This window comes from Uloborus diversus, chromosome 3 (genome assembly GCF_026930045.1).
Source record: "Uloborus diversus isolate 005 chromosome 3, Udiv.v.3.1, whole genome shotgun sequence".
Lineage (NCBI taxonomy): Eukaryota > Metazoa > Arthropoda > Arachnida > Araneae > Uloboridae > Uloborus > Uloborus diversus.
In genome coordinates, this window is record NC_072733.1 from 55,574,390 (window position 1) to 55,590,897 (window position 16,508).

The 16,508-nt window shown below is 34.3% G+C and overlaps 1 protein-coding gene across 1 annotated transcript in view; it reads right to left on the reverse strand.

Annotated features, from left to right (window-relative positions):
- Positions 1–16,508, reverse strand: part of LOC129218754 (calpain-B-like) — a 244,670-nt gene that overhangs the window by 119,949 nt on the left and 108,213 nt on the right. The window contains exons 6-9 of the mRNA XM_054853077.1: positions 7,114–7,282; positions 2,289–2,369; positions 499–590; positions 245–419 (exon numbers count right to left, since the gene is read on the reverse strand). Coding sequence (XP_054709052.1) covers positions 245–419; positions 499–590; positions 2,289–2,369; positions 7,114–7,282 — 517 coding nt within the window. The remainder of the gene's footprint in view (positions 1–244; positions 420–498; positions 591–2,288; positions 2,370–7,113; positions 7,283–16,508) is intronic.

Below are 16,508 nucleotides of genomic sequence, written 5' to 3' on the forward strand. Positions count from 1 at the left end.
CTAGGAGATTTTAGACGAAAAAAACTACATATTTTAAGGGCATTAATTTCATTTTAGGAGTGCATTATAGTTCAATGCAAAGAGATTTCAAACTTTCACAAAAAAAGTTCCGATTTTCGTAGAAATATATGTTGCGCTGATGTAATAAAATCGTGCGCAAAACATTTTCCTAAAATTTTCGGAGTTATTTTCACGCATAGTATAAATTATAAATATATTTCTTTTTTTTTATATTTTAACATACCGCAGTTGTGTGCTTAAAAGAGGAATATCCTAAATCCGGCGTAAGGCTGCAGATCGTAACTTCTTCAAATTCTCGACAGAAGTCATGATAACTCATCCAGAATTCTCCGTCACCACGCTTCGCATAATCAATGCTTTGTTTAGTGTTAGAATCAACATTGTGCCAGTTCATATCACTGTAATAATTAGAAATATTTTAGTTAGTTTGGCCTAAGAAAGCATTTAGTTTGAAAAATGCTTTTTCTTACAACATACCTGTCATTCCATTGGCCATTCCATTCTGTGTCGTTTCCCCACGGGTTTCGTATTCGAATTAAACAAGCTTCAGACCCGGTACTGAGTTTCACCTGAAAGGATATTTTAAGTAACTAAAAGTAGAAGTCATATTGATCTTGTGTTCAAAAAGCATCAGAGATAATATTACAGAATTGAGTTCCATTCAAGAAATAGTAATCATAAATTATATATTTTACAAAGACAAAACTTTTCACAAAACTTTTAGCTGATAAAATATACTGACTTGCCGATCGGGGGGGGGGGGATTTTGTATTGTATTTTTTATAATATAAAATGTTTCAATGCGAGTTATTACTTTTTTTTTCTGGAGTCAAACATTCAAATTATTGTTCGGTGTGAAATATTTACTACTTGTGTGTACTGTGATATATATGTGTGTGTACATATATATATATATATATATATATATATATATATATATATATATATATATATATATATATTTAATAACACTGCGGACAGTGCCTTTGGCGCTCTTTAGTGTTGAATTCTTACTACAAACTCATGTTGAACTATAATAGAGAATTTCTTAATGTTTTGTGATTGTCGTTTGTAATTCACGTTGTATGTTTTAACTTTATTTTATTTTGCTTACTGTTTGTTATGTATGTGTGTTTTTGTTGATAAATCTTATCTTATCTTTAAAAAAAAAGGAAATTGCCTAAAATGATCATTACAGAACGATTTTAGTGTAAATGTTTTTCAACTAATTGTTTTGCCGCCCGCCCTGTCTAGTGGTCAGAGGAGTCTGACTGCGATGGGGAGGTTCCGGGTTCGAAAACTCTCTTCTTTGTGTGAATGTGTTCTTGCGTTGTGCTACCCTATAAACGTGCCTTTATGTCTTGTGTGTACTGTGGAAGACTGCTGACATGTAACTGATTTCAAAGGGGTGTTTCTTTGCTTAAGACCAACTTTTGTAATTTCAAAACAAATTAAGAAATAAACTGCACCCCAAAATTTCGAGGCTTGAAAGACCTGTTCTTTAGTTCATTAAAGTTGTCTTGTCGTTTCAAAAGAAAAACTTCCAGTAGTTAACTATTCACTAGTTCTAGTAGAAAGTCAGGACTCTATATTGAGGGCAGGGGGGGGGGATGAGCTCGCAATCGCAGTCATAAAAACAGGAACGATATTGAAGAACGACTCCTTTACACACAACACTCCATTCCCTCCCTCCCCCCTCATTTCCTCACTGACCAACAACCCTTTTCATTTCCATCCTAAAATAAAATATGTTTAAACATAGCAAAAGATCTAAAGTTTGAACCATTTTAAAAATAAACTCCTCATAAAATCCTTAAGGAATTATTTTCTTTTATTCGGTTAAATTGGTTAATGCAATTAACTTTAAAAAAACTGAATAAGTTCAAGTAATTTTGGAATAAATTTTATATTTTGCTCTTCATTTAGAGAAAAGAGAGAGAGAGATTTTATTAATTTACGTATTTATCTTTAAAGTGATCAAAATTGTACTAAATTAACTGATAAATGCATATGAACACAACCAGTATGCAGTCATTTCTCATAAATTGCAGTTTATTTCGAATTTTTGCATTTGATTTGAGTTCTGGCTGCATCTGCTATCTGTCTATAAAGTCCTAGTTATTTATGGGTTAATGAGTCTCATTATTTACTCTGAGTTTAATTTGAAATGATAACGAAGTCTATGTGTGTGATATACATGATGAAGACAATGTATATGCTACAAGTACTGCTCTTCTTTTTTAATGCCTAACTTGCCAATAACTTACCGTCGCCACTGCGCTGATGGTATAGGCATGACCAGACACCAGTCCATTCGCATCTGCTTTTCTAGACTCTGTCCAGTCACCCTTTCAAATAAAAAAGTAAAAGTATGAAGCATTTTTTTTTCCTCAAGTTTTCTTAGAATGTTCATTGAAAAACACAGATGGAAGAATGAACTAAATATAAATTGTACACACACGCACATTATATAGATATATATAATTGATAGATGGATGGATGGATGAAAAGTTTGATTAGAGATGCTTTGACAACTAGTGCTATCACTCATAAAAAGGTAAAAATCCTATATGAATTACTAATCATCAAATCACCTGCCAAATTTTGCGAAGATTCAACGTAAACTATGGATTTGTATAAAGAACATACACACACATACTCACTCACATTCTTCCGTAACATATATATGCATTGATTGTTGGTTTTCCTAGTGTAGAAAACACACATACACGTCTTCATCCATGAAAATGAATCAGTAATGAATTCGATGCTCTGGGAGCGTATTTTTCTCTTACATTTTTTGCACTTTTTTGAGCAATCACGATTGCTAATTGACCGTCCTTGGCGTGGTGGTTCTTTTTTCAACCCCAGGCGGTCCTCTGCAGGCGTGACTCCTCCCGGTAGCCGCTTCTCCTGGTCGGTGGCGTCCATTTCCTAGATACACGCACGCTCATGCACAATCACACTCTCACACATACACACTCGTCAACGTGCATAAACACGTGCACACACACGAGTCTACACATACACAACTGTACACGTAACCGCCCAAGAGGAGGGACAGGAGCCGTTTCTAGAAACAATAGAGTACGGTAGTAACCAATAAGTAGGGTCCTGTCGCAACTCGTGATTGCGAAAAACATAATTTGAATTCAAAATGTCAGAATTCAAATTATTATTTTTTTAGACATCTTTTCAGTTGATAAGAAAAAGAAACTGTACGTATTAAACACCTCTTGAAATAATATAGTTGGATGACAAAGTTATTTCGGTATACTAGCCAGTTAAAATAGTACGTGCCTTGGAATCGACTCAGTTTATTGTCCGTTTTTCAGTAGTTGGCACTTGGTCACGCCCCCAGCACGTGGTATCGGACGATTCTATATCCGTGTTTTGTGGATGAGGCTTCAGACCAACACTGAGAAAGGTTGCGAGTTGTCCATCGTTATCGCGCTGGAAGAAGACGAGTGTTCTATAATTTTCTAAGAAATCCTATCCCATCTTCCATCTCGAAAAAAAAGTGTACTACAAAGACAATCCTTCCAACAGTGTATTTCTATATGTTTCGGGTTAATTTATCTCATTGATTTTGCGAGGGAAAACCTAAACTTTCTGTTTTTCACACTAAGTAAACATTTTTGAAAACACGGTAAACAGTTACAACTGAAATTGGAAGGAAAATTTTTCATACTATTCTGTTGAAATTTTCACACCACTCAAACGGGGGGTTTTCACAGATTTTCTAATTATAAATCTCTAATCGCATTTCGTTAACTTTGCTGCTCAACCATCTCTCACCTTATTTTCGATCCAATTTTCTAATTTAAAAAGTTTATTAGGCCGTGGTAGCCTGATCGGTAAGGCATTGGACTCGGGGCCGGAGGGCCTCGGGTTCGATCCTTGCTGGTCGAAGACCCACCGTCGTCATTAAAGGGGACTGGGCGACGTTAAATATGCTCGTGGTCTCAATGTCCTCCAAGTGAAACGATACCTCTGGGGGTGCTAGTACCAGGTAGCTATTAGCTCTTGGACTAGTTCTAAATTCTCATTAACTGCTCGATCCGGTGATGGTGCTGCCATCTATCGGTGTATAAAAACAAGGGAGGCAAGGCACTTAGTATGCAGTAATCGACATAAATGCAGTTGAAGTCAGTTGTGACACTTGAATAGAATAGAAAAAGTTTATTAAATATTACGCAGTGGTATGGGATAAATGAACTGCTTTTGCAATAGTTCGAACTGTTTTACTTCGAATATAATGAAGAATTAATACATTTTCAAATTTAATTCGCAAAGTGAATTGATACTTTGCGAATACGAGCCATTTTTAAAATAATACAAATTATTTGTGTAGTAAACAAGCAAAAATTAATGTCAAAAGATTTTTTAACATCACCGCATTGAAAAAATAATAATAATAAAAAAAGAAGACGACAGACGATAACTTTCATTTCGAATTTTTCTGAAAATATTTCTCGGTCACCTCATTTTTGACCCATTTTAAACAGTTTTAATATTTTGTAAAAAAAAATTTTGGCTTGATGTAATCACGTAGGGACAGTATGAAAAAGTATTGAACTACTATTTCAATTCCTAGGAGTACTTCATTTTTATCACACATATTTAAAGCGTTCGAACAATTTTAGAAGCCACAGCAGGTAAGTTGCACTCTTGTGTGACACATTTCAATACTTTAATACTTTTTTTTTTCAATATGGCTTTTATTCTTCAGAAATGAAATAAGGAACAAAACAAAAATTAGAACTTTTTGCATGCCAATATGATTATCTACAGAATAATTGAAAAAAAAAGAAAAATTAATTTGAATTTTGACATCTTGAATTCAAATGTTTTTCGCAATCACGAGTGAGTGGGTGTAGGCGTGTGTGTTTATGTGTGTGTGGGGGGGTATGTGTGTTTGTGTGTAGGGGTATGTGTATGTGTGTAGGCATGTGTGTTTGTGTCTGCGCGCTGGCATAAGTGTGTGGGTAGTTGTGTGTATGAATGTGTGTGTGGGGGGGATGTGTATGTGTGCGTAGGCATTTGTGTTTGTGTCTGTGTGCAGGCATGAATATGTGGGTAGTTGTGTGTATGTGTGTGTGTATGTTTGTGTGCGTGTATGTGTAGGTGTCTGTATGTTTGCTTGTGTGTATGTGTTTGTGTGTGTATGTGTGTTTGTATGTGTGTAGGTGTATGTGTGTGTATGTGTTTGTGAGTGTGTGTGTGTATGTGTTAGTGAGTGTGTGTGTGTATGTGTTTGTGAGTGTGTGTGTATGTGTTTGTGAGTGTGTGTGTGTATGTGTCTGTGAGTGTGTGTAGTTGTGTATGTATGCGCTTGTGTGTAGGATATGGATGCAACCTGAAGACGGCTTTCGCTATAGGAGCAGCATCGTGAGGAGCCGGTCGACGGTGATGGTGCTGAGGGTGGCGGGCGGTGGGAAAATAAAATGATAGGACGCCAAAAACAGTCAAATGAAAGCAATAAGCAATCGTGATTGCTCAATAATAGATTCGTTTTTATTACGTATAGTTATTTACTACAGCAAATGATTTTCTCGAAAATTCTTGAGACTCTAGAAAAATTTCCTTGGAAAAGGTATATTTCGATTAAAAATTCAAAAATATTTTTCCCCTTGTTAATAAAAGTTGAATGAACATCTGTGGGAAATTAGAGGAACATATCATAATTACACGATTTTTTAAAAATTTGCAAAAAGAGCGGGACCTCACGTCCCCTGTTACGTCGTACTTTTTCAATTCACCTGTTACGAGGAAAATATATTTCATGTAAATAAATGTATGTTTATAAAAATTAAAACATTTAATCATTTGCAGTTACTTGTTTTTAACCCCCCGACACACAAGGAAACGGCGTTATAAGTTTGATGTGTCTGTGTGTGTGTATCTGCGGCTTTCTAGCGCCTAAACGAGTGGATCGATTTCGGAGGAAAAAAAATTGTTCGAAAAGAGAGTTGATCGAGAGTGTTCTTAGCTAGCTTACGTCTTTGGATGACAATAATTAATGAAGATATTAATTAAAAAACTGAAAAGTTTTAATATAGAAAATAATATAAGAAAATATATAATACTTGTTATTTACTAATATATAACGACTAAGAGGTTCAGATAATTTATTTAATATAATTTTATAAGAACTTAACGGCTTTCTTTTCATTTAAGTCATTACATTCTTAAACTATTTTAGCTCTTTAAAAGTCATATTTTTATTCGGTTGGAGATCTACCAGCCGTTTCATATTGAAAATAAATAAATATATAAACAAGAAAACGGTTAATGATAAAAAAACTAATTTAATTCTGAAATTTTAAATTTCAATTATGTTTTTCGCAATCTCGAGTTTCGGCAGGACTGTACTCATTGGATTTATTGTTTCTAGAAACGACTTCTGTCCAATCAAGCCTGCCCCTCCTCCTGGGCGGTTACGTGTGTGTGCAGTTCTGTGTGAGTGTGCATGAGCGCGCGTGTGTGTAGGACATGCACGCCACTGGATTTCGAGGGACAGTGGTCAGGGCCAGAGGAGGGGCGCCTGCAGAGACCCCTGGTATAAGCTGAAAAAGGAACCGGACGCCAAGGACGGTCAAATGAAAACAATAAGCAATCGTGATTGCTCAATAAGTGACTGAAACAACGTTTTGTGTTACTGTTTTGACCTATATTTATTTTTTGGGGAAAAAAGCACTTTTTTTTTTTGTATTTAGAAGTTTTTTCTATTACTCTAAAAGTAATTCAGTTCCTCCAGTACTTTTACGGAACAGCGTTACTTGTGGGAATCATAAAATAGGCAAAAGTTTGTTGTCCGCATTCTAATACAACTCTGAATGTAAAATGCGTAATTTATAACAAGAAACGGTTGCTCCAGTCAACCTATTCAGTTGTTCAACATATCGCACATAGGCAAGGAAACTGACCCAACTAAAAAAAATAATCACTCGAAATTTAGTTGCTACATTTAACGAATCTTTAGTGTCTAAACTCAGTTTTCATGCATATTAAGTACGCATGAGCTACATAAAGATATGAAAAAAACTTCGTAGTTTTTAAGGCACCATTATAAGCAAGATGTATAAATACCTTTCTAGAGCAAGTAATGAAAGCGCCATTTGAAGAAGCTTGCAATAAGTAATGGTATAAATGTGGGGGAGCTGTTTCCAGAACGTACATTTCTGCTAAGCCACCTGTCAAATCCACTAATGCATCCATTGATTGTCCACCTTCCAAAGCTTCGTACGATCCATGCAATCTGTACGTTCCAAAATACAAAACAAAAAAATTAATAATTTTTCAACTTCAATTGAAGATTTCGGTGCAAAAAAAAAAAAAAAAAAAGACACAGTCCCTTGAAAACCTTCAGGAATCACGAACAAGTGTTTAAAATATTTTCAAGTTTTTGTCTTTTCATGTTTCATATTATGATAGAATTTTTGACCATGAGACCAACTTCAATGACATTTCAATAAAATATAATGTAAACTAGGTGTAATTAAATGTTGTAAATCGGAGCTGTCCCGTTTTTGCACCAAATACACATGATAATCGTAACAAATTTTTGATTTCTAATAAATTCCAATAATATTTGGCTCTAATAAGAAAATAATGCCAGTCTTGGGATAAAAAGTACTTTAGTAACAGTATAATACAACAAAATGTGTAACAGTTTTCTTCATTTTCTCCTGCAACGGTGCCAGTTACAGCAACTTTTTGAAAATACTTTCTGAAATATTGGTTGGAGATGTCTCGTTCTTGTACATAATGAAAGATAATATTTTCCTTGATGCATTTCATTGTAAAACACAAAACTAATTAAAAGTGCAGCTGTCCCTTCTCGCACCGAGATCTTCAATTAAGCATGTACTAAATGAAAAATGATCAAATACAGTCAAATACCCATACTTGGAACAGTTATGAACGTTCACCTTTAGTAGCATATTGATCATATGTTTTCCATTCGAATGAAATAATCTATTTTTAAGATGTGCTTTACTACTTCACCTCAGGACAAGATATAGATGTGTAGATATGTCCCTTTAAAAATAAAACAAAAAAATGTTCATTGTCCCAAGTTAGGGATCCCCCTCCCTAACTTGGGACACTTAACATTTTGATCTTCCTTTCATGTATGCAGCAATAGATAATAGTTTGGAAAACCAACTATCATTTTTAAAAAAGTTTATTTTATAACTCAATAAAGAAAAAAATATCATTAGATGGAAGTAATATAATCTTGTAAACGTTCAAAGATTTCAGAATGTATACTTGCATTTGAAAATATTGAATGTCTTTTCTACCTTCTCAATTCTTTTGAATGTAATATTTCCGCATTAACCTCTATATTTGGAAGCGTAAAAGCAATTGTGAACCCATATGATTTTTAATGCAACTGATTTTTAGCTTTCCGTGTTCCTCATTTCACATCTTTTCCCATTCATTTTCATTCCTTCATAATACGTGAAATTAACAACAAGTAAATTTGTCTCAAAAATCTTTGAGACTCATTTTAATAAGTAGAACTAACATATGTAATATGGGCAGAACGCATTTTGCTCATCAATAGATTCGAATTCTTTTAATAATGACAACTTTTATGTCCTGTTATGGTATGAGACATTTATTGTCATCAGAATAGTCATCATTTGGAAAAAATTGTGTTTATACTTTTTTCTTAACATAATTACACACTTTAATTCCTCAATATTCCTTTTTGATCTTTTTTATGCTTTAGTATCCTAACTTGGAACAGTGTCCCAAGTTTGGAGCGTATTTGCAATTTCTCAAATTAATGAATAAATTAGTGAAACGAAATTAGTTAAGTAGAAATAAATTTGCCCAAATAATGCACAGGTGCATGCTGAAATGTGCAACCTATTCAAACTAATGCTGCGGAGTTATAGTAGGTAACCAAAGTTATTTCCATACTTAAAAATCGTATATTTTTTGAAAATTTTCAAAATTATTAAACTAACCCATAAAGCTGATACATCACATTTTAACTTTCATAGCCTCAAAAGATAACTACTCATTTATTCTGTTAGCACCATTTGTTTCTAAGTGGTAAAATACTGACACTATCCGAGACTCATCAAAATAAGAGGACTGCATACATTTATACAGTCTATAACTCATCATACAGTGTTTATTGTATGTTTGCAATTACAAATGCATACGACGGGGGCTTTTAGAATAACTTTCGGGCAAATAAGTGAAAATAGTCACAGTTGAAAAGTAACCTAAAATCACCACCTCAAAAAATAAACTAACATTCTTAAAGGCTATAAACATGCATTAACTATATTTAATTCATTAAAATCTACAAAAATTAAGCATTTCATCAAAAGTATAATTGGATTAAAAATGGTAGTTTTGATCATGTAAAAATGTTACGTCTCTAGTTAAAGTGTATATCAAAGAATGTTTTTAAAATGTTATCCGTAACAAGACTCATTAACATTCTGTGATGGACCAAGGTGTAAAAAAATTAGGAGTTATTAAATAAAAAAAAAAAAAAAACTATGTGGATGTGGAGGGGTGAGGAGGAGAAGAGATCTGTCTGACTGAAAGAGATTTGTGTGTATGATTGGGTGGTTCGAAAAAACGAATTCTTTATTTCGGAATCGCGTTACCTCTCAAAAGTTGTAGTTTGGTATCCTCAACTGGAGAAAAATAATTTTAAAAAATCTATATTGATATCTTCAGTTCACGCAAAAGGCTGAAAATGTGAACAAATATGGTAAAAATTGAATTTTTCAAAAAATAATAAAATTAGTTTTTTTTTTTTTGTATTTGTTCATAATGCAACAGCCATAAATTGTAAGTACATAGCGTAGTTTTAACCTAAAATTTTTTTATAGCTTTTACATAAGATCTTTAGTTTGCGCATAAGCCTTACGTTGGGCAGGAGATTTTAGCCCAATTTAAGTTATATGCGCAAACGAAAGATCTTATGTAAAAGCTATAAAATTTTTTTTTTTTTATTTTTTTTTTTTAGGTTCAAACTACGCTATATACTGACAATTTATGGCTGTTGCATTATAAAAATACCAAAAAACTAATTTTAGTAATTTTTGAAAAATTCAAGCTTAGCATATTTTTTCAAACTTTCAGCCTCATGCGCGCGCTGAAGATGTCAACTTAGAATACTAGCTACTATGTGTAGTAATATGTGACTATGTGTATACGTAGCTACTATGTGTAGCTTCTCTTCGGTTACGCAATAACATATTGGTGCAAAAGAAATACTAATTCATGATCCGGTTATAAATAACAACAGTTGTCACAAAGCCAACCCGCAAGGGGAAGCGACTTTGTGATAGGTTGGTTTTTCTATAGAAACTTATGGGAGTAACGCCACAACAATAACAATGTAACGCCACAAAACTTCGTTTTAACAATCAATGATAAGTTAATATGGAAAGTATATGAGGCAGTGAGAAGCAAAGGGATGTAAGTAGAAAAATTAAAAATTCGGAGATAACCAGTACAAATAGTAACGGAAACTTTCCTCTGTCTTGGGGCAAGAGATAGTACTAACTATAGTAGCCCTGGTAGGTGCTGCTATATAGCATGATTTAGGAAAAAAATTCAATGAAAGCCCCCCTAGGACGTTATCTTTGAACGCGTTTAACTCAAAACTTGGAACTGTCCACTTACGTCCCTTTGCTTCTCACTGCCTCATATGTGAAAAAATACAACCTTAAATCTTCACTAACAACTTCAAAATTAAAAAAACTATAAAAATAAATTTTAAATAACAGGCTCTGATAAGGACAATAGCATCATTTCAGGCTTTGTAGAAAAATAACTTAGCAATTAACTTAACCTTTTAAATCTATACTAATCACTTGAAGAATAAAAAAAAAACTTATTCGTTTGCGTGGATTTATACTGTACAAAACTTCCACATCATAAGGAATGCATTAGGCTTCAAAGACAATTTCCAACTTTTCTTCAATCGCTTCATTACAGAAAACAAACCACCATCCTATTTCTAAATGAGAGTCAACAACAACAACTACAAACAAATTTTCTTTATTATTAGGGGGAGAGGGGATGAAAATATAATTTTTAATTGAAAAATATGTTAGCACGTTCTTCAGGTTATATGTTATTACATTCTTAAGTAGCAAATGTTTCTTGATATGTATTGTTTGTTCAAAGAAGTCACTTTTATCAGAATCGAGCATTACAGCATTTTTTTAAAATAATTTTTATTTATGTTGCACCACAAAATAACATTGTGCTGATGTGTATGGTAGAAGAAGTGAAAAGCTGATGAGCAATAAGAAACCGATGGTCAAAAAATGACCTGAGCAATTCTTAGTTATTATATAGTTTATTCACACACGTACCCAGATCCAGACCCCCCCCCCCCCCCCACTGAAAATTATCCGGATAAGGTCCGGAGTAAAATACTTATTTAAAGTTGAAGTTATGATCATGATCTTGGGTGCAAATCTTATTATTATTATTATTATTATTATTATTATTTTTATTATTTTTATTATTTTTATTTATTTATTTATTTATTTTTTTTTTTTCTTTTGTGGCAAACAAAGTCGCAATACTTTAAAGATGCACGTATATGAAAAAACACTGTCAAAACCAGAAACAATCATTCACGAATACAATTTTTCAATATATTTCTGTAGAAGAAACATAACGGATAGTTTCTATTCCTTATTTTCTGAAGAATTCTTCGCCTTTGTAGTGACATGGTTTCTTTCTTTCATTATGCTTATTTCTCACTCTTCGTCGACTTAGCAATGTTGAGAAGGAATTTAGCTTATCTATTGGTGTCTGGGGAACTACGTAAACTGAAACTTCTGCTCTCCCTCCTCCCAAAGTAAAATGTTATTCCCATATGTTACATAAATCTCTCTTTTCTAAGCCCAGCTCATCGACGGATTTCGGCAGATCAAACGCATGGGGGTCAATTTTTTCCACTCCTTGCTCTTTTTGCCTCATTAAATCACTTCCTTGGACTACGGGAAAAGCAATAAATCTGTCAGAATATCACTAGGAATGTCTTGTAAAATGAGCTTTTTCATTTCTAAAGCACGTAAGGGGCAGTTGGCTTCCACCATCTTTCAAGGTTAGCAAACTGTTTACCCACGTTCCACAGATGGTACCCTGCACAGTGCATATCGTCGCGCACCCTTTCCAGTGTCATAAATATCCTAGGTGGCACTTTAACCCCACTCAGATATGATTTCCGTTACTTATTTTTTTAGAGTGGTGTATTCCAGCCTTATACAAGCTTACCAGTGGTCTTAGCCTGCGAAAAACGATTTTTTGCTTTTTTACAATTCCGTTCGAATGCTACGAAAACCTTGCTCTTTAGATTGAAGCATCTAGAGCCCCAGTGGGAAAGATATTTGCCCATCTCTCAGATATTTCCGCCCTTTTTTCTTATGCAGATCATTTTTGTCAATGTCTCAAGTTCTTGGAATTCCTTACGCTTCTGATCTGCTTTTTTTTTTTTTCATTATATATATAAAGTTGAGTGATAATAAAATAAGAAATGTTTATTATTTCTAATGATTTGTTTCAAGAAATAAGAGCACAAAACAGTTGACAACATAATATAATCACGGCTAAATAATCAAGTTGATATATATGTTCTGGAAAATTGGAATGTAGTACACTTAGGCATTGAAACGCACAAAATTTAAAAGTTTACCCGACACATGACCTTAGAAGCGAGTCAACCTGTTATTATTATTGAATATTAATGAAAAATGAAAGTGTTCAAAATAAACACACATTACTTAGCGAAATTTCTGTTTGAGAAATAGACCATAGCGAGAATTTATTGTCATATGGGAGAAGGGAAGAGGGGGTGGGAGGAAGAGACATGTGCCTCTAAAGGGATCTAATAAATTTAGTATCATCCCATTGCACAAGTTTCTATTATTCTCCGGAGTTCAAATTTTTTACAAAAACCATTGTTTAAAATCTCAAACCTTACTTGAATAAAATCAGTTTTGTACCATTATCATGAATGCGTTTACAAACCTCGTGACCTCGTGTTTAGTGATCGCAATACCTGCTACAGGTATAAAGAATACAGGTGCAGTTTCGTAATAATGGTATTAGCTGACGTAAAATACCGGTATTTTAGGTGAAAACTGAAAATAATAGATAGTTTTTAATTATAGAGCTTTCAATTAACTAATTAGATATCTACTGATATTTTAAATGTTCCTTTCTTTTTCGGTGAGACATTAGCAAAATTAATCAACTGATGAAAAAATTTGACTTCAAAAGAACGAATAAATAGCATATTAAAGATAAATCAGGGTAGCGGAAAGAATACAAAATGATATTTTCATCACTAGATAGTGTGATGGATCGCATTTTCGTGCGTTTATGTGCCCTACGTCTTTATCTCTTCCACTTCCTTAATCAATCATTTGATCCTTTTGTAAAAGAGAATTTCAGGTATAATTGAATCGTTCATTTCAGAAACCCGTCAACTGATTTTTTTTTTTTTTTTCAAAAATGACAATATTATGAATGGTCAACTTTAGGCACACCGCCTGATGCAAAAACATGTCAAATATCAAGCCTATTGGGGGGCTTTGATGTGTTCTATTTTGTCTTGAAATCTCTATTGCAGAAGCCCGTCTAGTGAAATCAAATGGCGGTTTTCTACCGCCAATTTCGTGTTCGTCTTGTTTCGTTTTTATAACGATGAAACTTCTGGGAGGGGAATTCGAAAGGAAAATAGGATTCCTTTTAAAGTATCCACTAGCAAAGAGTTTATTACAACACTGACCAAGGAAAAGTGATTCCTAAGCAGCTTATTGATGGTTTAATGGTCCGGACAATTTAGACATCCGAGCTTACAAAAACTCGAACCCAGCAGAAAATTAGTAGGATTGTTCAAAACACCATCATAAATGAAAAATAAAAAGTTCTCATCGACCCGACCCAATGGAAAAAATATTACTCGGAGTCAAAGGTCGCAAAAACGGGTTTTTCGTGATTTTCAGCGAAACGGTAAGTTTTATCATAAAATTAGCCCGGACAAAAATTGTAGATCAGATAATTATCTATAAAAAAAAGTCTCAATACTTTTCCCCCCCTAAGAGCCACCGTTTTTGAGATGTAATGATTCAAAAAGTTGTAAGAGTTGTATCGTCATAATATGCACACGTTTCCACGCCACCTGTGAGGTAGTGTACTTAGCACGTTTTTTTTTTTAACTTGGTTTCCCTGGTAGGCCTATGCTACGGATTTGTTGTGATTCTGTTTGATTTGAAGCTATTGAATAATTAAAGATGAAACTAAAGATGATATTGAATAATTAAAGATTCAAGGGTTGAAAATGATAAAAGTGATAAAAGCGGGGTAAATTTAAAAAAAAAAAAAATAGAGAAATTTATCCATCTAGTTCCTAATTTTCTAATATTCCTATTCCTATTCAGAGTCACAACTGACTTCAACTGTATTTATGTCGAGGACTGCATACTGAGTGCCTTGCCTCCATTATTATTTTATATACCGATAGATGGCAGCACCATCACCGGATCGAACAGTTAATGAGAATTTAGAACTAGTCCAAGAGCTGATAGCTACCTAGTGCTAGCACCCCCAGAGGTATCGTTTCACTTGGAGGACATTGAGACCACGAGCATATTTAACGTCGCCCAGTCCCCTTTAATGACGACGGTGGGTCTTCGACCAGCGAGGATCGAACCCGAGACCCTCCGGCCGCGAGTCCAATGCCTTACCGATCAGGCTACCACGGCCCCAATTTTCTAATACCTCTGCTTCCTTTTCTCCTTGTTTTTCTTCTTCTTCTTCTCCTCCTCCTTCTTCTTCATCCTGGGTGCAAGTAAATTGCCCCAATAATGACACATAGTATGTCTCCTCGTTAGAATCAAATGAGTCCTCAATTGTTGGTGATTCAACATTGGAGTACGACCGGTCTTGACATTTAGTACATACTATCAAACAAAGAAGCCCATGAAAACCCCCCAAAAGTGAAAGTCCTCCCCCAAAGAGAGGAAACACCCATAACCCCCCCCCCCCCCCCCAAAAAAAAAGAAATCCATGCCGCATCTGCGCCATGGTCATGACCCCTCCCCATAGTTGGGTTCGCCAGAGTGTAATTATTATTAACTATTCCATGCTACCGGAAAATAGGGAATTATTTTGATTTTTCAATAACTTCAACATATTTATTTGATTTATCAAAATTTATATGCTACATTCGGCAGCCCGTGCGCGTTGCTTGCGCTGCACACTTACTAAGATCGGTCCTGCAAATGTATCACGATTCATCTTTTCTTTGGCGGTGGTTTAAAAGAATCGTTTTACATTACAATTGTTAAATTATGTATCTAAGAAAGAAAAAAAAGCATTACCCATGTATGCACACGAAGTGATAAATTAAAACCGTTCGTGTGTGAATTCTGTGCATTGGAGTCAGACTAACGTAAATCCAAAAACTGCGATTTTCAGTTTATTAGTGCATACATTGTATGTAGATTCCTATCCCGCATCGAGCCATGTGAACGTAATTCTAAAAAAAAAAAAAAAGATTCTTTTTAATTATTTACCAGTGTTAAAAGAGCGCGTGTCCCATCCTTTGCATGCGCCTGACAAACGTTTTCCCTCTCTCATGTGAAGTAGCGCTTACGTGACTTGCATCAGTCTGGCCCTGAGATACAGAATTTACCAAACCATCTTCCATTCTTTCTTACCTTTATATAAGAAGACTAAAGTTACTATGCTAAACGACGATTAATTGGCTGATATAACTTACGCAAATTAATTGGAAATAATCGATTGTGTTCTGCAATCGATACTCCTAACGGGGAGCTCCTGATCAGAATTTCTAAACTCTTCAGTATTGTGTATTAATGCATTTTTAACAATACATGACTGTGATTTCGTGTGCAAATATACTGAGCATTCATTGAACAATTATTTTTGTAATCTAGTAGGAATGAACGGGGTGTTCATCTTCTTTACTAATAATAAAGCTGAAAGTCTGGATGTCTGGATGTCTGTTATGCGCATAGCGCCTAGACCGTTCGGCCGATTTTCATGAAATTTGGCACAAAATTAGTTCGCAGCATAGGGGCGATCACCTCGAAGTGATTTTTTGAAAATTCGATTTTGTTCTTTTTCTATTCCAATTTCAAAAACATTTTACCGAGGAAATTATTTTAACATGGAAGAATAAATTATTATTCTTCTGAAAATATCATAACGTGGAACTGTAACATGGGCGAGCAAATGAAGATAACAAATTGGCAAGAAATGCATCATCCATTATTTGTAAATATACAAGCACACCAAATGGCCTTTTAATTTTCTACTACGGGCAAAGTCGTGCGGGTACCGCTAGTAAGACAACAAAAGCTATATGAGCAATTTTTAGCTTTTGACAAAAAAAAAAAAAACCACCAAAGACTAAAAACATTTTTTTCTTTTCTGTCGATACTCTGCTCAAAATTTAT